This window comes from Megascapheus bottae, chromosome 23, assembly GCF_031878675.1.
Source record: "Megascapheus bottae isolate mThoBot1 chromosome 23, mThoBot2.hap1, whole genome shotgun sequence".
NCBI classification, from domain to species: Eukaryota; Metazoa; Chordata; class Mammalia; order Rodentia; family Geomyidae; genus Megascapheus; species Megascapheus bottae.
Window position 1 is genome coordinate 31119533 of NC_143531.1, and position 22574 is coordinate 31142106.

Sequence of the window (22574 nt, forward strand, 5' to 3'; positions counted from 1 at the left end):
AGTAAGTGAGACCCTTATTTCCAGTTAACTACTAGAAAAAACTGAAGTGGTGCTGTGGCTCATGTGGTAGAGCTCTACTTGAGCCGAAGAGCTCAGGGACGATGCCTACATTCAGAGTTCAAGCCCCATGACCAACAAAAAAGGAAATTAGATTAAAAACAAATGCTTCCTTATATATTTCAGTTTAAGGTTTAATGTTCTCCTTTGAGGATGTACCCTTTTTTTTTTTTTTTTTTTTTTTTGCCAGTCCTGGGCTTGAGCCGCAATGTGATTCTTGATGCCAGTTAAGATGGAGGGATGTATTTTAGGGAGAAGTTAGAGGATTATGAATTATCCTAGGGATAGCAAAATCTAGTTTAAAACCATTTTTGTTCTTTTATTCATTACATATAAGGGTAATTCTAGGGCTGGGAGTTTGGCCTAGTGGTTAAAGTGCTTGCCTAGCATGCATGAAGACCGGGGTTCGATTCCTCGGTACCACATACATAGAAAAAAGCCGGCAGTGGTGCTGAGGCCCAAGTGGTAGAGTTCTAGCCTTGAGAAAGTCCAAGGACAGTGCTCAGGCCCTGAGCTCAAGGCCAGGACTGGCAGAAAAAACAAAAAACAAAAAACAAAAAAAACCAAAAGAATCACATTGCTCCACATCAGAACACCTTAAACTGAAGATCATTCATGGGTGCATTTTCTTATTATTGGTTTTGTTTGTTTGTTTATTTGTGTTTTCCAGTCGGGAGCTTGAACTCAGGGACTGAGAACCATCCTTGGGCTTTTTTCTCAAGGCTAGTGCTCTGCCATTTTGAGATATAGCACCACTTCCTCCTTTTCTATTTATGTGGTACTGAAGAATCAAACCCGGGTCTTCGTGAATGCTAAGCAAGCACTCTACCACTAGGCCAAACTCCCGGCCTGTCTCCAACTTTTTAAGTCTCTAAATTCTTTTAAAAATGCTCTTATTTGGGGCCCAGAGTTTGGCCTAGTGGTAGAGTGCTTGCCTAGCATGCATGAAGACCCAGGTTTGATTCCTTGGTACCACATACTTAGAAAAAAAAAGCCAGAAGTGGTGCAGAGGCTCAAGTGGTAGAGCTCTAGCCTTGAGAAAGTCCAAGAACAGTGCTCAGGTCCTGAGCCCAAGCCAGGACTGACAAAAAATTTTTAAAAAATGCTCTTATTTCCCAAATTACTGCTTATGGTCTAAAACAATAATAAGGGACTGGAATGTGGCCTAGTGGTAAAGTGCTTGCCTAGCATGCACCAAGACCAGGGTTCAATTCTTCAGTTCCATTCATTGGTACCACATACACAGAAAAAAAAAAGCTGCAAGTGGTGCTGTGGCTCTAGTGGTAGAGCACTAGCCTTGAGAAAGCCCAAGGACAGTGCTCAGGCCCTGAGTTCAAGCCCAGGACTGGCAAAAAAAAAAAAAAAAAAAGTTGGAAGAGACAGTTCCCCACCACTGCTGGACTCATTTTATTTTCAAACTGAGCAATGAGTAATGGTCTAGAAAAGCAAATGCACATAAATACTTGTAACTGAGTATGAGAGAAAACTTCTAGTTTAGAAAATTATCAGTTAGGTTTCTGTTTTACCCCTTATAGAAGGTAATGTTATGCAAATCTTTTCAGATCATTTTAATAGCTTTAAATTGATATAAGGCCTTATCAGAAGATTGCATTATGTTGTAAGGTGCTGCAGATAGGACACAGTACTTTTTTTTTTTTTTTTTTGCCAGTCCTGGGCTTGAGCTCAGGGCCTGAGCACTGTCCTTGGACTTTCTCAAGGCCAGCACTCTACCCCTTGAGCCTCAGCACCACTTCCGGCTTTTTTCTATGTATGTGGTACCAAGGAATTGAACCCAGGTCTTCATGCATGCTAGGCAAGTACTTTAACCACTAGGCCAAACTCCCGGCCAGGACACAGTACTTTATAGACCACTTCATTCTTTCCTGTCCTCAACAACCCCTCACATCTCCCCCAGATTCTGTGCTGGGGGCTCAGTACAGGGCCTAGTCCATGCTACTCTGCATCCTTTCTATATTCCCCTCTCTTATCCTAGAAATACTCTAAAAAATATTTTGGTACAACTACTTAATAGTAATAATAATATAATAATAACAATAAAGGTCTGTCAGGCTTACCCCTATAATTCTGGCTACTCAACAGGGTGTGGTTAGAAGCTGGCCTTGGCAAAAATAAATAAATAAATAAATATCCATGAGATTCATGTTCAATTAACCAGCAAAAAGCCAGAAGTATAGCTGTAGCAGCTCAAGTGGTAGAGCATAGACTTAAGTGAAAGGCTAAGAAATAGCATCTAGGCCCTGAGGTGTTGAAGCCAAATTAAAAAAAAAAAAAAAAAGGAGGGAGGACACAAGTTCCAATATGTCAAATAAGATAAAGTCTTTTTGAGAGGCCTTGTCAGGGTATATTAGGACTTTGACTTATCATTTCATTTTGCAAATATGCAATAATCCCTACCAAGTACCAACCTTTGCCCTAAGATTTAAAAATAGAGAACTAAACAGACAAACCTTAGCAACATGAATCACACTCTGCTGAGGTCTAACAAAGGGACAAATGAGAAACATGTAAAAACTAAGGTACTTTCAGGTAGTGAAAGATGCTACAAAGAAAATTAATCAAAATAGGCTCACATAAATGGCCTTATTATGCATCTCAAATTTCTACAAAAATAGGAATAAACCAAACCCCAGATCAGACAGAAAGGGTAAAAAAAAATGGATTGGAAACTGAAACACTTATACAAACTATCAAAGAAACAGAAAGTTGGTTCTTTGAAAAAGATGAATAAGATCAACAAACCCTTTTCAATGTATGAAAAGGAGGCAAGAGACTCAAGTTAATAAAATTAGAGGTGAAAATAAAAATATCACAACCAATACCAAAGTAACCCAATCACCATGAGGAAATACTTTAAAAAAAAACTAAGGGTAGGCCAGGAGTTTGGCCTAGTCGTACAGTGCTTGCCTAGCATGCACAAAGATCCAGGTTCTATTCCTTGCTACCACATACATAGAAAAAGCTGAAAGTGGTTCTGTGGCTTAACTGGCAGAAAGCCTTAGGCCCTGAGTTCAAGCCCTGGGACTGGCCAAAAAAACCCCAAAACACTTAAGTGTAAAATCTAGAAGTAGTTCATTTTTAGAGGTAGTTGACCTGCTAAAATGGAACCAAGAGGATATAAACTACTTAACCAGAGCTACAATAAGTAATAAAATTGAAACAGTAATAGTCTCTCAATGAGGAAAAGCCCAGGGAGTAGATGGATTCATGGCCTCATTCTATTGAACTTTTAAAAAACTAATACCAATATACTCAAATTCTTCAATAAAATAGAAAATATAAAAAAAGAATGCTGCAAACTCATTCTATAAAGCAAGCATTATATTCATTCCAAACTAGAGAGAGATGCAGCAAAATAAGTCAATAAACTACTCTTATTGATGAACACTGATGCAAAAATTCTCAAAAAGATTCTCGCAAACCAAATTCGCTAACACATTAAAAAGATCATACACCATGATCAAGTCAGTTTCACCAAGGATAGTTCAATATGTGTATAAATAAATCTAATACATTATGTAAATAGGACCAAGAATAAATGTCACAAGACCACCTCAACTGATGCAGAAAAGGCCTTTGAAAAACTCTGCACCCTTTTATATAGAAGCTCAGAAGAAACTACTAATAAAAGGGACATACCTGAACATAGTAAAGGCTATAGATGACATACACCTGACATATTAAACAGGAGACACAAAAACTGTATCAAATAAAAAATAAAATAAAAAATTCTCCTTATTTAGCCAGCACAGTTGCCTGTAATCCTAGCTACTCAGAAGGCTGAGAACTGAGGATCGAAGTTCAAAGCCAGCTGGGGCACTAAAGTCCCTGAGACTCTTAATTCCAATTAACCACTAGAAAATTGGAAGCGGGGCTCTGGCTCCAGAGGTAGGGCAGTAGCCTTGAGCTGAAGAGCTCAGGGACAATGCCCAGGTCCAGAGTTGAAATCCCAAAACAGACAAAAAAAAAAGCTCCCTATTTGCTGATATGATCTTGTACTTAACAGATCTTAGATTTTACCAGCCCTCCCTCCCCCCCCCCCCCCGAAAAATGCGTTAAGGGTGAGGTGGCTCACACCTACAATCCTAGCTACTCAGGAGGCTAAGATCTGAGGATCATGGTTCAAAGCCAGCCTTGAGTAAAGGAGCTTATGGACAGCACCCAGGCCCAAAGTTCAAGCCCCAGGATGGGCAAACAAAACAAAACATTTTCTTTTTCCTCCTTTACCCCTTGACCCACAGCTCCACTTCCAGTTTCCTGGTGGCTAACTGGAGACCAGAGTCTCATGCTGACTTGGAAGGGCAGTCCTCAGATCTCAGCCTCCTGAGTAGCTAGGATTACAGACTTGTGCCACACAGAAAAAAAAATTGTTTTGCTAGTCCTGGGGCTTGAATTCAGGACCTGAGCACTGTTCTCGGGCTCTATCAAGGATAGAATTCTACCACTTGAGCCTCAGCACCACTTCCAGCTTTTTTCTATGTATGTGGTACCAAGGAATCAAATCTGGATCTTCATGCATTCTAGGTAAGCACTCTACCACTAGGCCAAACTCCTAGCCCCCAGCAGAATTTTTTTTTAGGAAGTAAAATCAGCATAAAAATTCAAACAGAAAAGTAGTTATGTAAAATTGCTTTGAAAATGGATTACAAGGGGATGGGAGTTTGGCCTAGTGGTAGAGTGCTTGCCTAGCATTCACAAAGACCCGGGTTCGATTCCTCAGTACCACATACATAGAAAAAAGTCAGAGTGGTGCTGTGTCTCAAGTGGTAGAGCTCTAGCCTTGAGAAAGTCCAAGGACAGTCATGTTTAAACTAAAAAATACATATTTTACAACTAAACTTAGGACAAAGAAATTTTATGTGACTACTTCAAAATTACTTTAATGGTTATAACAGCAAAACAAAACCAAAAAAAAATTGTAGAGATATTGCCTGAATCATTCCAACTTACCCCTGAAAAACTACTTAGGGCCTAAACACTTCCAGGAAGGAGATGAGCAGTCAATAGGGTAGTCTTGCCTCCACTTCTCAGTGCTGACTTCTCTTTAGGACCTTCTGAAGGTAAATAGTAAATCATGTCCCACAAAAGGCCCTGAAGGAGAATACTTTAACTGAATCAGTCTGTGCCCAAGGCTATAATTTTTAACCTATTCTATGGCTATCTGGACTTATATCCCTCCCACTTATCTAACATTTTGGGATTTTTCCTTAAGAGAATCAGACATTGGGAGCGGTGGAGGCTCAGAAGTGGTGGTTCTCATCTGTAATCCTAGCTACTCAGGAGGCTAAAATCTGAGGATCACAGCTCAAAGCCAACCTGGACACTAAAAATCTGTGAGATTGTTATCTCCAATTTAACCACCAGAAAACAAGAAGTGGTGATGTGGCTCCAGGGGTAGGGCAGTAGCCTTGAGCTGAAGAGCTCAGGGACAAACGCCCAGGCCCAAAGTTCAAGTCCCAAGACTGACCAAAAGAGAGAGAGAGAGAGAGAGAGAGAGAGAGAGAGAGAGAGAGAGAGAGAGAGAGAGAGAGAGAGAGAGAGAGAGAATGACTTTCATAACAAAAAGCCAAAAAGACTTTGATTTTGCTCCTCTTGCAATATACATTTTCCAGGGAAAAATTACTCAGTGCCAACTTCATGTTAAATTCCAATATTATTAATATCCAGCACTGAGTATAACTCTTACCTTTGTGAATTAAAGTTCAAACAGAGAGTTGTGAATTAAAGTTCAAACAGAGAGTTGTCACTCTCTGGAACAGTGAACTTAGCTCCCCAAACTAGAAACGTCCCTCCTCTGGAAACTGTACCAAGTAGCCCGCCCAGGGCAGGCTCCCACAAAACCCGTGAAATGAGGCAGCAGAGGAGGAAACACTTTCCTGGCTCCAAAGACAATTTTAAGAACAAGATAGAAGGGAGGAATATAACAACAAGTGAGCTTGAGCAAGGTTCCCACACATCTATGAAATTATTACAATGAAACCCTCTCCTATGTAACTCAAAAGTCATGTACAAAAAAATTAGTATAGCCGGGCTCAGAGGATCACACCTGTAATCCTAGCTACTCAGGAGCTGAGATCTGAGGATCAAAGTTGAAAAAAGGATCTGAGACTCTTATCCCCAATTAACTTCTAGAAAATGGGTTGTAGGGCTTGGCTCAGCCTTGAGCTGACGAGCTCAGGGACAGTGCCTAGGCCCAGAATTCAAGGCCATGACAAGCCAAAAAAAAAAAAGTATAAATAAATATTTACAACTAATGCTAATTAAACATGGTTGGCACTGTACCAATTGAACCATAGCTCCAGTTTAGTTGACTTTTCAAACTAATTTTTTTTTCCTTGCAAGTCCTGGAGCTTGAACTCAGGGCCTGGGCACTGTCCAAAGCTTTTTCATGCAAAGTGACGATGCTCTACCACTTGAGCCACAGCTTCACCTTGGCTTTTGTGTGGGTTGGAGGTAAAAGTCTCAAGCCCTTCTCTCTGGGCTGGCTTCAACCTGCGCTTCTCAGTTAGGGTGCCAATATGAGCCGTGGACTCCAGTGTGAACTTCTGCCTGGGGTGTGAACCTCTGACTCGGGTGTGAACCTCAGACTCGGGTGTGAACCTCTGACTGTGGTGTGTGAGTCTCTGACTGTGGTGTGAACCTCTGACTGGTGTGTGAGTCTCTGACTGTGGTGTGAACCTCTGACTGTGGTGTGTGAGTCTCTGACTGGTGTGTGAGTCTCTGACTGTGGTGTGAGTCTCTGACTCGGGTGTGAACCTCTGACTGTGGTGTGAACCTCTGACTCGGGTGTGAGTCTCTGGTGTGTGAGTCTCTGACTGGTGTGTGAGTCTCTGACTGTGGTGTGAGTCTCTGACTGGTGTGTGAATCTCTGACTGTGGTGTGAACCTCTGACTGTGGTGTGTGAGTCTCTGACTGGTGTGTGAGTCTCTGACTGGTGTGTGAGTCTCTGACTGTGGTGTGAACCTCTGACTCGGGTGTGAGTCTCTGGTGTGTGAGTCTCTGACTGGTGTGTGAGTCTCTGACTGGTGTGTGAACCTCTGACTGGTGTGTGAGTCTCTGACTGTGTGTGAACCTCTGACTCGGGTGTGAGTCTCTGACTGTGGTGTGAACCTCTGACTCGGGTATGAGTCTCTGACTGTGGTGTGAGTCTCTGACTGTGGTGTGAGTCTCTGACTGTGGTGTGTGAACCTCTGACTGTGGTGTGAACCTGACTGGTGTGTGAACCTCTGACTGTGGTGTGTGAGTCTCTGACTGGTGTGTGAACCTCTGACTGTGGTGTGAACCTCTGACTGTGGTGTGAGTCTCTGACTGTGGTGTGTGAACCTCTGACTGTGGTGTGAACCTCTGACTGTGGTGTGAGTCTCTGACTGTGGTGTGTGAACCTCTGACTGTGGTGTGAACCTCTGACTGTGGTGTGAGTCTCTGACTGGTGTGAACCTCTGACTGTGGTGTGTGAGTCTCTGACTGGTGTGTGAACCTCTGACTGTGGTGTGTGAGTCTCTGACTGGTGTGTGAACCTCTGACTGTGGTGTGAACCTCTGACTGGTGTGTGAACCTCTGACTGTGGTGTGTGAACCTCTGACTGTGGTGTGAGTCTCTGACTGTGGTGTGAGTCTCTGACTGTAGTGTGAACCTCTGACTGTGGTGTGTGAGTCTCTGACTGTGGTGTGTGAACCTCTGACTGTGGTGTGAGTCTCTGACTGTGGTGTGAGTCTCTGACTGTAGTGTGAACCTCTGACTGTGGTGTGTGAGTCTCTGACTGGTGTGTGAACCTCTGACTGTGGTGTGAACCTCCGACTCGGGCGTGACTCCGGCCGCTCTCTTGGTCAGGAAGCGTTGGTGGACTGTCCTGGCACACACCTCCGAGCCTCGGGGGTCCGTAGCGAGCGCCGTGGGGCCCCTGAGCTCCTCCCCTGGGCCGGTGCGTCTGTCACAGGCAGGGCTCCTCCAGGTCCCTCGGTGTCCCGGGCGGTGCCCTGTGGGTCATCATCTCCAGCTCCTGCGCCCTTCCCCACAGCCGCCACTGGAAGATGGGGCTGGAGGGAGAAAGAGGACGCCAGGGCTGGGTCTCCTCCTCCGCACCCCTCCCCACGCGGGTCTCCTCTCCCCCTCCACCCAGCCCTCCCCAGGCGGGTCTCCTCTCCCCCTCCACCCAGCCCTCCCCAGGCGGGTCTCCTCTCCCCCTCCACCCAGCCCTCCCCACGCGGGTCTCCTCTCCCCCTCCACCCACCCCTCCCCACGCGGGTCTCTCCTCCCCCTCCTCCTCCCCACGCGGGTCTCCTCCTCCCCTCTTCCCCCTCCTCCTCCCCACGCGGGTCTCTCCTCCCCCTCCTCCTCCCCACGCGGGTCTCCTCCTCCCCTCTTCCCCCTCCTCCTCCCCACGCGGGTCTCCTCCCCCCTCCACCCAGCCCTCCCCGCGCGTGCCCGCCCTCCGGGCGCCCTGGAAGGGCTCGCCGTCCTCCAGGGACCTCCCCGCCGCCCCGCCGCCCCGCCGCGCCCGGCCTCCCCCCGGCCGCCCGGCCTCGGCCGCGGCCCACACCTCCCGAGGGCACCCGAGGCCCCGGCGCCCGCCGACGCCCCCTCGCAGGCCGCCCCCTCGCCGCCCCGACCCTGACCCGGCCGGAGCGAGCCCAGGGCGCACGCGCGCGGCGGGGAGCCTGGGCCGAGGGGGGGGCGGAGCGAGCGCGCGCCCGCGTCGGCTCCGCCTCCGCTCCGCGCGCCCGCCGCGCCCCCGTCTCGGCTGCTCCGGAGGAGCCCGGGCCGGAGCGGGGAAGTGTGGGGCGCGGTGGGCGGGGCGTCGCGTGCGAGCGCGGCCGCAGAGGACGGGAGGGGGGCGGGGCGGCGGCGACGTCACCCCGTCGGCCTCCAATCAGGAGCCGGCGGGGCCCCGCCTCCTCCATTCGCGCCATTGGCTGCGGCGCCCTGGGGGCGGGGCCGTCCGGGGTCGGGGCGGGCCGGGGGCGGGAGGAGAGGAAGGCGCTGGCGGGCCGTGATGGCGGCGGGTGATGGGGACGTGAAGCCGGGCACCCTGGGGAGCGGCGGCGAGCGCGGCGGGGGCGGCGGCGGCGGCGGGGGCGGCGGCGGCGGCGGCGGCGGGAGCCCGGGCGCGGCGGCCGAGGGGGGCGGCTGGGCGGCGGCGGCGGCGGCGCTCCTGGCGGGGGGCGGGGAGATGCTGCTGAACGTGGCGCTGCTGGCGCTGGTGCTGCTGGGGGCCTACCGGCTGTGGGCGCGCTGGGGGCGCCGGGCGCGGGCCGCGGGCGCGGGCGCCGGCGAGGAGAGCCCCGCCGCCGCGCTGCCGCGCATGAAGAAGCGGGACTTCAGCCTGGAGCAGCTGCGCCAGTACGACGGGGCCCGCACGCCGCGCATCCTGCTCGCCGTCAACGGGAAGGTCTTCGACGTGACCAAGGGCAGCAAGTTCTACGGCCCGGGTGAGGCGGCGGGACGGACCCCCGCTCCCCGACGGCCCGACCACCCCCCCACTCCCCCCCTGCGCTCCCCGACGGCCCGACCACCCCCCACTCCCCCCCTGCGCTCCCCGACGGCCCGACCACCCCCCACTCCCCCCCTGCGCTCCCCGACGGCCCGACCACCCCCCACTCCCCCCCTGCGCTCCCCGACGGCCCGACCACCCCCCCACTCCCCCCCTGCGCTCCCCGACGGCCCGACCACCCCCCCACTCCCCCCCCTGCGCTCCCCGACGGCCCGACCACCCCCCTCTCCCCCCTGCGCTCCCCGACGGCCGACCAACCCCCACTCCCCCTCCCCCCCCCCCCCCCCCGCGCTCCCTGACGGCCTGACCACCCCCACTCCGCCCCCTGAGCTCCCCGACGGCCTCACCTCCACCCCCTTCCCCCCCCCCTCCTCGACGGCCTGACCTCCACCCCCACCCCCGCGCTCCCGTGTCCACGCCCCCCACCCCCAGTTCCCAGGCTCCACTGCCCTATCACTCTCAACACCTCTTGATGGCTCTGCTCAGCAGTAGTTAGTGCTCCACCCCACACCCTCCCCATCCCTCCCCATGGTCACCCTTTTTCCCCCCTCAGCTCCCTCTGGGGTCCAGCATGAACAGTGGGGTGTCGTCAGTCAGCGCTGACTGCAGAGCCTGTTAGGCAGAGTGGGGCGGGGGCGCCCTTATGTTCAGCGGCTTGTCCGTAGTAGTAGTAATAGTAGTAGTTTTATTATTTTGAGAGTGCTGAGACAAGTATCCAAATGCACCGACGAGGCATGGCACGTCTTCTGAGCTGTAGACCCACTCCCTGCCCTCCTGCCCCAGTTCTAGCCTGGCTAGCCAGCCAAGAACTCCGCGTGGAGGAGTTGAGACAGAAGCTGTAAGGTACAAACTTCAGACACACAGAAAAGTTCAGCAGCATCAGTGCATCCTGGTTGTTCAGACTGAGCTGTAAGGAATGAGATTGGAGACGTAAAATGAACTGTGGTTTCCTTAACTTTACCTTTTTAGCATTTGGGATTAATTGGTGCGTTGTGCTTTCTGTGGATTAGATGATACTCTGCAAGTCCTTTTGTGTATCATTCTCTAAGTGAACTAGAGATAGGAGATTGGAGTTCCTGGTGTCCATCTGTTTTTTGTTTTTGTTTCTTTTCCCCCAGTCCTGGGCTTGAGCTCAGGGCCTGAGCACTGTCCTTGGGTTTTCTCAAGGCTAGAGCTCTACCACTTGAGCATCACTTCTGGCTTTTTTCTATGTATGTGGTACTGAAGAATCTAACCCGGGTCTTCGTGCATGCTAGGCAGGCACTTTACCACTAGGCCAAACTCCCAGCCCCTTATTTAATTTCTTTAATGTCTTTAATGCATATATATATATATATATGTATGTATGTATCATTCTATTCAGTCCTACCCAGTCATAGGTAGAATAAATACAGACACCAGATGGCTCTCTCTTGTCATGAGCTAAAATGGTTAATGCTTTTTTATTGATTAGGAGCATGTGGGAATAGAGAATAGGACCAAAGTACAGTAGCTGAGCAGACCAAGCTATAGCGTTTTTTTTTTTTAATTTTGGTTTGTTTTCTTTTTTTGTGGGTCATGGGGCTTGAACTCAGCCTAGGCACTGTCCCTGAGCTCTTCAGCTCAAGGCTACCACCCTACCTTTGAGCCACAGCACTACTTTCCATTTTTTAGAGGTTAATTGGAGATAAGAGTCTCAGGTCCTTTTGTGCCTGGCCTGGCTTTGAACTTTGATCCTCAGATCTCAGCCTCTTGAGTAGCTAGGATGACAGGTGTGTGCCATCACACTTGGAGCCATCTATAGTGGTTTAATTAAGGATTTACACAACTTTTGTGTCTAGTTAAGCTTTTTCACCAATGGTATTATGTTCAATGATTAGAAATTGTCTACATGTTTAAGTTTGTAATATACAACTTAACTAGGAGATCTGTCTTTATACCCCCTGTCTAAACTGGCTGAAGTGAAGTCTTGGGACAAAGTAGAAATAGGCTGTGACTCCATAAACAGTCCATGAGGGTTTAGCAGCATTCAGAGGCAGATGGTCCATGACAGAAATGAACAAGAGTAACAAGTAGAATGTGTAATGCTTCTGTAGGGCACAGAGGGGCCCTTAGCTGAGGAGGAGAGAGAAAATAGAGAAGTGAGCTTTGGGTCAGCTTCCCACCAGTGAAAAATTGTTTTATTCTACATACTAATCAGCTACCTAGTGAGACAGGTGGAATATTGTACTGAAAGTCATACTGGATTTTGAAAATTTAAGGAAGCCAGAAAATTGTATGACTATGTTACTTTATGTGATACTTCTGGAAAATCTTGAAGCCAAATTTCCAGTTATAAAACAAATGTTAGTTTTGCTTTTAATATTTTTAATTTTTGTTATTAAGGTGACAGAGAGGTTCTGTTTTACTTTCAATTTTTATTTTATTTATCTATTTTTTTTGTGGTTGTGGTCTTGAACTCTGGGCCTGGAGCTTGAATTCCGCCTAGGCACTGTCCCTGAGCTCTTTAGCTCAAGGCTGCCACCCTACCCCGGGAGCCACAGGGCCACTTCTGGTTTTCTGATGGTTATTGGAGATAAGAGTCTCAGTGACTTTAGTGCCTGGCCTGGCTTTGAACCATGATCCTCAGATTTTAGCCTCCTGAGTAGCCAGGATTACAGATTTGAGCCACTGTGCCTATTTATTTTTTTTGCCAGTCCTGGACCTTGAACTCAGGGCCTGAGCACTGTCCATGGGCTTTCTCAAAGCTAGAGCTCTACCACTTGAGCTACAGCATACTTATAGCTTTTTTTCTATGTGTGTGGTACCGAGGAATCGAACTTGGCTCTTTGCTCATGGTAGATGAGCACTTTACCACTAGGCCAAACTCCTGGTCCCGGCTATTTTTTATTTTCATCCTGAAATAACAAATTTTTAGCATTATAGTTTAGTAGCAATAATCCTTATCTGGGAATTTCATTCTTTTTAAGAGTAAGCAAAACATTCTGTCTAGAACTTGGCTTGTATCAATGTAACTATTGATTCTTTTTTTGTCGATCGTGGGGCTTGAACTTGGCTTGGGCACTATCCCTGAGCTCTTCAGTTCAATGCTAGTACTCTACTACTTGAGCCATAGCACACGTTTATTTTTTCTAAGTCAGCTATCTAAAACCAAAAACAGGAAAGAAGAAAATATTGTGTAGTTTTATATATAAAGTTTTTTGTATTTGCTCTTTTTATGTGGTTTATATACTCTGAACGTGCCTGCTGGAATTTTTACAGGTGGTGGAAGTTCATACTATAAGAGAATGCAAAAAAGGTGGTTGCTGTCTGTGGCCTGTGGCCTTTTTTGTTGATTCTTTTTAAGTTTTAGTTTTTGTAGGTTTTTACTACCATACATTAGCTGTGTGAGGAGTGGGATCTGTGCCTTCCCTGCCTGTACATGTATGATGTGTTTTTGTCCCTCCCCCCCTGCCAGTGCAGTTCCAGTATGTTCCATGCATACTATTCTGACCATACTCCATCCCTCTCAATACTACACCCCCCCCCCCAGCCTTACTGATCAGCAGCCTTCATTGAGATTTTGTGGACTTGAACTCATGCTGTCCCTGAGCTTTTTCACTCAAGGCTAGCACTCTACCTCTTTGAGCCACTGAGCTACTTCCAATTTTCTGGTGGTTAATTGGAGATAAGAGTCTCCTGGACTTTTCTGCCCAAGGCTGTCTTTGAACTGTTATCCTCAGTCTCAGCCTCCTGAGTAGCTAGGATTACAGGTGTGAGCCACAGGCATCGGGCTTCACTGAGATTGTTTGTTTTTATATATAGTTGTAGTGTGTCTCAAAATTATTTGCCTTTAAATTTAATTCAACAAGAATTCTAAGTTTCCTTTGACGTTTTATAATGAATGTTTGCAGAATTACCATTCCATTCTGGTGTGTTACTTAGGGTTACTTGTTGAGCTATACTGTTTGGGGTGGGTTAGGAACATGGAAACACCTGTCTTCATCTGTCAGCTAGAGGACATAAAATCTGTTCCTTAACCTTCTTTTTGAAACCCTGGGAGATGAAAGTCTTTCAAAACCTTAAAAACGTTAAAAAATAATTAAGATGTAAAAATTAAACAATGGAAACTATCAGCCTCCTTTTAGAGGGCTACTCTAACCATGATCAGTTTTGGTCCTTCTTTCTCTATGTTTGACTTATAATTGTACCGTTAACAGGCATTGGTCCACTCTGCTGGAGGAGACTAAACATAGTCAAAATGTGCTGGCACTGGTAACTCACCCCTGTAATTCTAGCTACTCAGGAGGCTGAGACCTGAAGAAACCAGTTTAATCTTCAGATCAAAGATCTTTTCTACAAAGACTGGCAGAAGAATCTGTGAAACTCTTAGCTCCAAATGACCAACAAAAAGCCAGAACTGGAGTTGTGGCTGAAGTGGTAAAGATTGCCAGCCTTGAGTGAAAAAGACATGCAACAGTGTGAGGCCCAGAGTTCAAGCTCTAGGACAAGTACAAAATTATTTATTCATTAAATTAGGCCAGTCCTGGGGCTTAAACTCATGGCCTGGACACTGTCCTTGAGCTTTCTCAAGGCTAGCACTCTACTCTTGAGCCACATGGAACCCAGGAATTGAACCCAGCCAGGACTTCGTGCATGCTAGGCAAGCATTCTACCACTAGGCTATGCTCCCACTCCCCGTTTTTTTTTTGTTTTTTTTTTAATCATACTTGTTATATGCACATGCTCAGTATTTTTCTTTTGTCTATCTAAGGTACTTAAGTGCCTATAGCACTTAAGAGTTCTGGGGGGAAAAGAAAAGCAAAACTCCTTTAGAGTAGGGTACTTTTTTCCTAGAAGTCATTTTTGCCTCTGTGTGTGTGTGTGTGTGTGTGTGTGTGTGTGTGTGTATCTTTGCTGAGTGCGTAATACCCTTGAATGTCAGTTTTAACATTGTGAGTGTTCAGCAGTAATAGTGTCCCGGATTCTGCTTAAAAGTATAGAAGCCTAAATTTTTATTAATAGACTGATCAAATTATGTTTATATCTATTCAGTGGAAAATATATTCATGTTTGAGGGTAACTGAGGTAATTGAAAATGAGAGCTTAAGACTTTGTTGAAAGGCTTTACTTTGGGAGGGGGTGGTAAATGAAGACAAAAACACGAGAAGGAGTATCAATGTGTGTGAAGTAATGCACTTTCTATCTGGCAAATGAAAAATAATCATCAAAAAAATAAGGCCTTACTGTGAACAAACAACAGATTTCTAACAATTTCTCATCACCTCATCTATTACATGTGTATTTTGTAAGTAAAACTGGGTACCAAATAAGAGACATGCTGAGGGTTTTTAAATGTGCACCTTGAGCAAACTAAGCTGTTTCTTTTTCCAGCGGGTCCATACGGGATCTTTGCTGGTAGAGACGCCTCCAGAGGACTGGCCACGTTCTGCCTGGATAAGGATGCACTCAGAGATGAATATGATGACCTCTCAGATTTGAATGCCGTACAGATGGAGAGCGTTCGAGAATGGGAAATGCAGTTTAAAGGTACCTTCATCACTCTGTTGGGTACATATTCAAAAAAAAGTGTATACTCTTTCCTGTGACAGGAATGGATAAGAACAGGTGGGTATGAATGATGAAAGGGGTGAGTTGGTAAAGCTGCATTGCATTCATAAATTGCTTTGTGAAATGGCAACTCCTCTCTACAAGTACTTCAACATTTTTTTTTTTTAAGTGTGTGTTTTTTTTTGTTTTGTTTTTTTTGCTGTTGTTGTTTTTCCCCAGTCCTGGCCTTTAGCTCAGGGTGTGAGCACTGTCCTTGGACTTTCTCAAAGCTTGAGCCTCAGCACCACTTCCGGCTTTTTCTATGTGTCTGGTACCAAGGAATTGAACCTGGGTCTTTGTGCATGCTAGGCAAGCATTCAACCACTAGGCCAAACTCCCAGCCCTTAAGATATTTTTCTTAAGAGCCAAAGGTTGTGATCTATTTTAAAAAGTGTGTGCTAGGGGCCAGGAGTTTGGCCTAGTGGTTAAAGTGTTTGCCTACCATGCACGAAGACCCGGGTTCAATTCCTCCGTACCACATACATAGAAAAAAAAGCCAGAAATGGTGCTGAGGCTCAAGCGGTAGAGCTCTAGCCTTGAGAAAGTCCAAGGACAGTGCTCAGGCCCTGAGCTCAAGCTCAGGACTGGCAAAAAAATAAATAAATAAATAAATAAAATAAAAAGTGTGTGCTAAAAGAACCACTGCCACTGAACATTCCTCTACTTGAATTTTTTGTATTTGTATTTGAAAACGGACTTATTGCTAAATGTATAGAACATGAGTATACAGGCTAGAGTCAGAAAAACTTGACAGTTTCGGCCAGGCATTGGTGGCTCACCCCTGTAAACCTAGCTGCTCAGGCTGAGAACTGAGGTTCACAGTTCAAAGCCAGTCCCAGTCCAGGCATCTCCAGTCAACCACCAGAAAACTGGAAGTGGCGTTATGGCTCAAGTTTAGAGTACTAGATGAGCAAAAGAACTCAATGACAGTACTTAGGCCCTTGTTCAAGTCCCATAACTGAACCCCCCCCCCAAAAAAAAAACCAAACTTGACAGTTTAAATTTTATTTATTTTTGCCAGCCCTAGGCCTTGAACTAAGGGCCTGAGCACTGTCCTTGGGCTTTTTTCCTCAAGGCTAACACTCTATCACTTGAACCAAAGCACCACTTCTGGCTTTTGTATGTATGTGGTACTGAGGAGTCAAACCTGGGTCTTCGTGCATACTAGGTAAGCATTCTACCACTAGGCTACACTCCCAGCCCCCGACAGTTTAAATTCCTTAGGACTTTTAAGTAGTTTTAAGAACATAATAATATAGGCTTGTGTACCTCAGTGATAAACCATGTATTTAGCATGCTTGAAGGTCTGGCTTCAACTCTTTACCATTAAAATACAGCTGGGTTAGTGATGTGATATCAATACTATGATTATATAGTGCATTCTAAAATGACCTTAAGCTTAAACGGGAAGGAGGGAATCTTGTTCTTTAGTTTACCCTGATAGTTTTTACCACTTGTGTGTCTGTGTATCTGACATGTGTCAGACCCCGGGGACTTTGGAACAGCTGTTCTAGAATCTCAGCACTTGTTCTAGAACCATGGTGTGAAGTGATCCTCTTATCTGTTCCTCTTGACAGCTAATTCACTCACTTGGCCTAGGTTTAGTTCACTTACCAAGAAGTCAGTACCAACATGGGTCCCCTACATACAGCCAAGAAAACAGTAGTTCTGGAAAGCAAACAGAGTTATGAAGCCCACATACGGAGACTTCAGAGAACACATGGTAGCACCTGAGTTAATGTTGCCTCGCTAGTTTAGTTTCTTGGACTACTGTCATGTTTTCTCCTTGCATATTTTTTCATTGTATCTGCTTACCATGTGATGTCTGTCTCTTCCATTTCCCCAAACTTCTTTAGCCCAAGAAAGTTACCATCTCCTTTTTCATGGTCTGTGCTCCAAAATATTAGCTCTAGATTTTTTTCAATACTGTTTCTATGCAAAGTCCAGTATATTTGCAATTTTTAAATCATCTAGAAATTCTCTACATTGCCAACATAATCCTAATGGTATTACTTTTAGCCTGTAAGTTTTAATTGTTTGGGCTATAAGGGTTAAAATCCTGAGCTGGGAATATAATTAACTTAGACACAAGGACTTGGGGGTCAGCCTTAGAAGCATACAGAAAAGTTCAAGAACTATTCCAATCCTCACATGGCCACCAGTTTCAAAGTACAGGAGTCCAGACTTGACTGCAAAGCCTGGGTTGGGTAGCTCTGAGGTGAGTTGAACGTATATGTTTTTAAAGGTCTTCCAGTGACTCTCATGTACTGTCTGCTAGAAGAACCACTGCCAATGAACTTTCTTCTAAAGATTTTATTCCCAGAACTTTTTTTCTTTAGTTGGTCAGGGGCCTTGAACTCAAGGCCTAAGCACCCTACCATTCTGCTACTTTTACCCACAGTGTCACTTTGGGCTTTTTCTGAGTAGTTTATTGGAGATAAGAGTCTGAAGATACTTTCTTTCTTGGGCTGGGTTCAAACCAGGATCCTCAGATCTCAGCCTTCTGAGTAGCTAGGATTACAGGCGTGACCTTTCTGAGCTCCCTATACAGAAAGACCAGGCATCATAAAGTATCAGGAAGAACTGTTCCGTGTGATTCTAAAGAGGCATGCACCTACCCCCTGTATAATAGAGTCATGGAAGAAACTTTGACCACTACTGATGTTGTTTTGCTTTATTTTTCAGAAAAGTATGATTATGTAGGCAGACTCCTCAAACCAGGAGAAGAGCCTTCAGAATATACAGATGAAGAAGATACCAAGGATCACAATAAACAGGATTGAACTTTTGCAAACCACCAAAGCCAGGGGCCTTCAGAACTGCAATTCTTACTCCCTTTCACAGAATGTCTAGTGTGGCTGGGTTTGGTTCATCTGCTGAGAAAAAACATTCAACAGATTGGGTACAAGATAAACGAGTCTTGCTGTGGCGATTTGAAAACTGGACATTATTTTGCTGCCAAACTCATTTGTTGCAGTTGTTTGTAACGTCTGGTGGAGGCTTTGTCATCCTGAGAAGACGACAGTGATTTCTTAAACTGCAAGAAAGTTATGAGGCTACTTTAGCATCTCACTAGCTCCCTCCCCCTCTTCCCCTTCTGTCTTCCTCTCTCTGCTTTCCTCCTTTCTTGTCTGTCTCTCCCTCCATTCTTGGAATTTGTCCTTTTTTTTAAGAAGAAAAAAAAAAAAAGTATCAAAGACAACCAGATATGTATTTGCTACTCAACTGTACAAATCTCAAAACAAAACAAAAAACAGCCAGGGACTCTTATTTCACTGCTGTTTTATGTTAGCATTGAGGGATGAGAAAACTTGGCCGGGGGGGAAGTGCTCATCAACTTGAGTAGTGTAGGCTACTGAAACATTGTAATGTGAATTCACAATTCTCTTTAGGCTTTGTCAAGGAGGGGTTAAAAATAAAACTTCTAAGAATCCTTTGGAAATTAGAATGGATTTCGGGTGGATTAAAATCAAGTCCCCAACTAAGATATTCTGAAACTAGTTTCAACCCTTCTGTTCCTTTCCCAGGTCAAATCAATATTAATTGTGCCTTATTTCACTTCCATAAACTTGAATTATTTTTAGGGAAAGCCCCTATGTGAATTCCGAAGTCACTACAAACAGCATTGAGACAGAGGCTGGACTGTTCTGTTGACTGCAAACCCTTGATGTCATTCTGTGTATAGAGAATGCAAAAGGAATATTCAGTGTTAACTGCCATGTGTTAGTATACACAAACGTAATTAGCATTACAATGGCCAAATGCATTGTGCTTTTCTCTTTTTCCAAAAAATCAAAAACACCCACAAACCCAACAATTCTCTTTTCCCCCAACAAACAGTTGCCTAATTCTAGGAGTCTGACCCCCACCTCTCCCCAGAGTGGGTGCCTGGGGCCGAGGTTCAGATGTCTGTCTAGGTGAGTCTGGATTTGTGAGCACCTTGGAAGGGACTCTATGCGATACTGTAAATACAAATACCATTTTAATAAAGCATGGATGATAAACCAAAATAAGCTGTAGTTGTACTTTATGTGCAAAAATTGTAAGCCCGTGCATTGTGATATGCTTAGATTGTGCATTGGATTCAAGATGAGGGGGAAAATGTAAAACGAAAAGCAGATAACCAAGCTGCACACGTTGTACACATTTGTTGTAATGTCCAGAATTTTTTTTACTAGAAATAATAGCAATGCAGGCAGGTATTAAACAAAACAGTAAAAGGTTATTTACTAGTCGATATTAAATTTTTCTAGTATTAACCTGAAAACACCTTCCTAAAAGGCCTGTGTATGTCAATTACTTGATTTTATCATGACTATGAAAGTTCTTAAGGAAAAGTAGTACCCCCAAAAAGTGTGTGGGCGGCAGGGGGAGGGGTGCTTGGAGTAGAGTGCTTGCCTAGCATGTGCAAAGCCCTGGGTTCAATTCCTCAATACAAACAGAAAAAGCTCAAAGTGGTACTGTGGCTCAAGTGGTAGAACACTAGCCTTGAGAAAGCCCAAGAACAGTGCCCAGGCCCTGAGCCCAAGCTCAGGACTGGCAAAAACCAAAACAACAAAAAAACCTCATGGTCACTGAAGACTGTCATATGGGTGTAATACATGCAGAAACCACCACCACCAAAGGGGAATTTTCTCACGACAACATTTCTGTTCAGTCAAGCTAAACAATGACTAGGCAAAGTGTTGGTAAATGCTTTGGGTGAAAGTTTTCTGCACAATATTTTTTCTTCCCTCGAAATTGTTAAGGTACATGTCCTCTGTAGAGTACTGATACATACCTGGGTCATTTGGGCCTGAAGTTCAGTATGCCTTGTGAACAGTGAAACTAAGTATTCATGCAGGAAAAATTAAATATGATCTGTTAAGAAAAAATGGGCTTTGGGCTTGAAATAAAGTGTTCTAGAGATAAATCTTTAATTCCACTTGGATGTGTCTCACTCTTGCATGGTTTGGCCAGAGTCTGAGTGAGGGGAGCATCACTTTGGGTGTATGTGGATGCCCTCTCTGTAGCCTCTTTCCCATCTCTTGACAAAATGATTTGAGGTACTTACAATATAGGTGCTTCTCCGTGCTGGGGGTTGAACCCAGGGCCTCCCCTGTGCTGAGTAAACAGACACTCCATGACTTCACTCCTTCCCAGCTCTCTGGTTACCTCCATCCAAACCTGCCACCTGCTGACTAGTCTTTGTCAGTGGGTGCCTAAGGTAATGCCTAGATCAGGCATAGGTGAGAAACACCACATTGATCTCAAGCTACACCACCTATTCTTAGAATTTATAGATTATAATTTTGGTCTGAGGGACTTCATTTTTATTTGTATCATTCCCTAAACTTCTTGAGAGTTCTGAGTTAAAAATCAACTTCAAGGGGGCCGGGAGTTTGGCCTAGTGGTTAAAGTGCTTGCCTAGCATGCATGAAGACCTGGGTTTGATTCCTTGGTACCACATACATAGAAAAAAGCCAGAAGTGGTGCTGAGGCTCAAGTGGTAGAGCTCTAGCCTTGAGAAAAGCCCAAGGACAGTGGTCAGGCCCTGAGCTCAAGCCCAGGACTGGCAAAAAAAAAAAAAAAAAAAAATCAAGTTCAAGCCAGGAACTGTGGTGAATTCCTAGCTATTTAGGAGGCAGAGATTGAGGGGATCACGGTTCCACGCTGGCCTAGGTACCAAGTCTATAGACCCAGTCTCAATGCGCTGGGCACGTTGTTAGGCATCTGTCGGCTGCACAGACTGCCTCCCCATCTCAAGGTGCTGCCAGGGAGCTGTTTTCACCTGAATGGTCTTCCCTTTTTTTTTTTTTTGCTAACAAGTTTGTGGTCCTTGTTGACAAAATCATATAGCCTGGTTGCATTTCCTGTTTTGAAGACCCAAAAAGTCTGAGAGTTTACTTCCAATTTACCAGTAAAAGCAAGGTGTGGAGGTGTGGCTTAACTGGTGGAGTGCCAGCCTTGAGTGAAAAAGCCAAGGGAGGGTACAGACCATGAGTCCAAGCCCCAAGATTGGTGCAAAAGAGAAAATGTCCGGTCACCATCCCAGTCAGAGAGCTCCATGAAGTTCATCTTGGCCTATTCTAGTACTAATTTGGTGGGAAAGGGTGGCAGTGGTGCTGTGGTTCAAGTAGTAGAGCACCAGCATTGAGCTGAAGAGCTCAGGGACAACGACCAAGCCCAGAGTTCAAGTCCCATGACTGACAAAATAATAAATCATCAGGAAAAAAAAGTGGCATTTCATTTTCCTTCTCAAAAACAAACTGCAATGGACTTAACAAAAAGTACAATGAAAGTGACTCCAGGAAGAAATTCCTTGAAGGTGACCTTACTGTAAGAAATGCAACAACAAGCACTTTCCTTCCTTCTGGGTGGCTCAAGCTGTGTCTGAAATAGGTCCAGGAGGGAGTTTGCTGCTTGCTTTCTGGTGATAAAGTTGCCCAACTTTTGGGGGCCTAATTTTCCTCAAGTATAGGTGACATGTAATTTTTTTTTTCTTTTGTAAAGTAACCATTTGAAGACTCCTTGTTAATTAACCAATCCTTCCAGATCTGAACTATGTTCCAGTTTACCTGGTAGTGACAAAGTAATGCTGGATTGATTATACCATAGCCTTCAGTGTTGAATGTGCAAATGGGGCACTGAGGGCTTGTGTCTATAGTCCTAAGACTCAGGAAGCTGCTATTGCAAAGATCATTGTTTAAACCTAGGCCAAGCAGAAGTCTGTGAGACTCTGCCTCCAAAATAGCCAGCAGAAAGCAAGACTAGAGGCATAGCAGTAGTAGAGAACCAGCCAAACAAGTGCAAGGCCCAGATATTAAACCCTAGTATTGCTCCTAAAAGTAAAGTTTAGCAGTAATGCCAGGAAAAATACAGTTTCCATGTTTATTAATATTCTCACATGTCATCTCCCTGTTTATTTTAAATGTAGATTCAGCAGGGAGTTTCTTGATGTCATTTGCATAATGGTGAAACTAGTTGAGCTCTCCGAGTTGGCACTGAGAGATTGCGTTAACTTGTGAAAACATCTCATTACTGAGCATCTTTCCTGAACCAGAGTAGAATACATGGTGTATTAAGTATTTTTAGGAGAAAAATTGAAAAGGCCAGGGGACAACAATGAATTGACAAGTGTGTTTCCTGTTTACTTCATAAATTTGTGTGATGTTTTAGTTGACCTTTCACTTGCCACAAAATAGTTCAGAATCACATCACAACTCAATCTGTGTTAAGACAAACTAACCATTAAAACATCAAAATACATGATAGGGCCCCTTAAAGCAAAGTAAAACTTTGTTCAATCCTAAACAAACAAAAAAATCACTAGGGGCCAGTAGTTCGACTTAGTGGTAGAGTACTTGCCTAGCATGCACGAAGACCTGGTTTCCATTCCTAAGCACCACATACAAAGAAAAACCAGAAGTGGTTCTGTGGCTCAAGTGGTAGAGCTCTAGCC

At 45.4% G+C, this 22574-nt stretch overlaps 1 protein-coding gene across 1 annotated transcript; it reads left to right on the plus strand.

The window, feature by feature from the left end:
* Positions 1-9029: 9029 nt before the first annotated feature.
* Pgrmc2 (progesterone receptor membrane component 2) lies at positions 9030-19146 on the plus strand. Its single transcript, XM_090356956.1, has 3 exons — positions 9030-9503; positions 14918-15073; positions 17819-19146. Exons 1-3 carry the CDS (start codon positions 9068-9070, stop codon positions 17914-17916), a joined length of 690 nt encoding a protein of 229 aa, XP_090213082.1. The 5' UTR covers positions 9030-9067; the 3' UTR covers positions 17917-19146.
* Positions 19147-22574: the final 3428 nt, after the last annotated feature.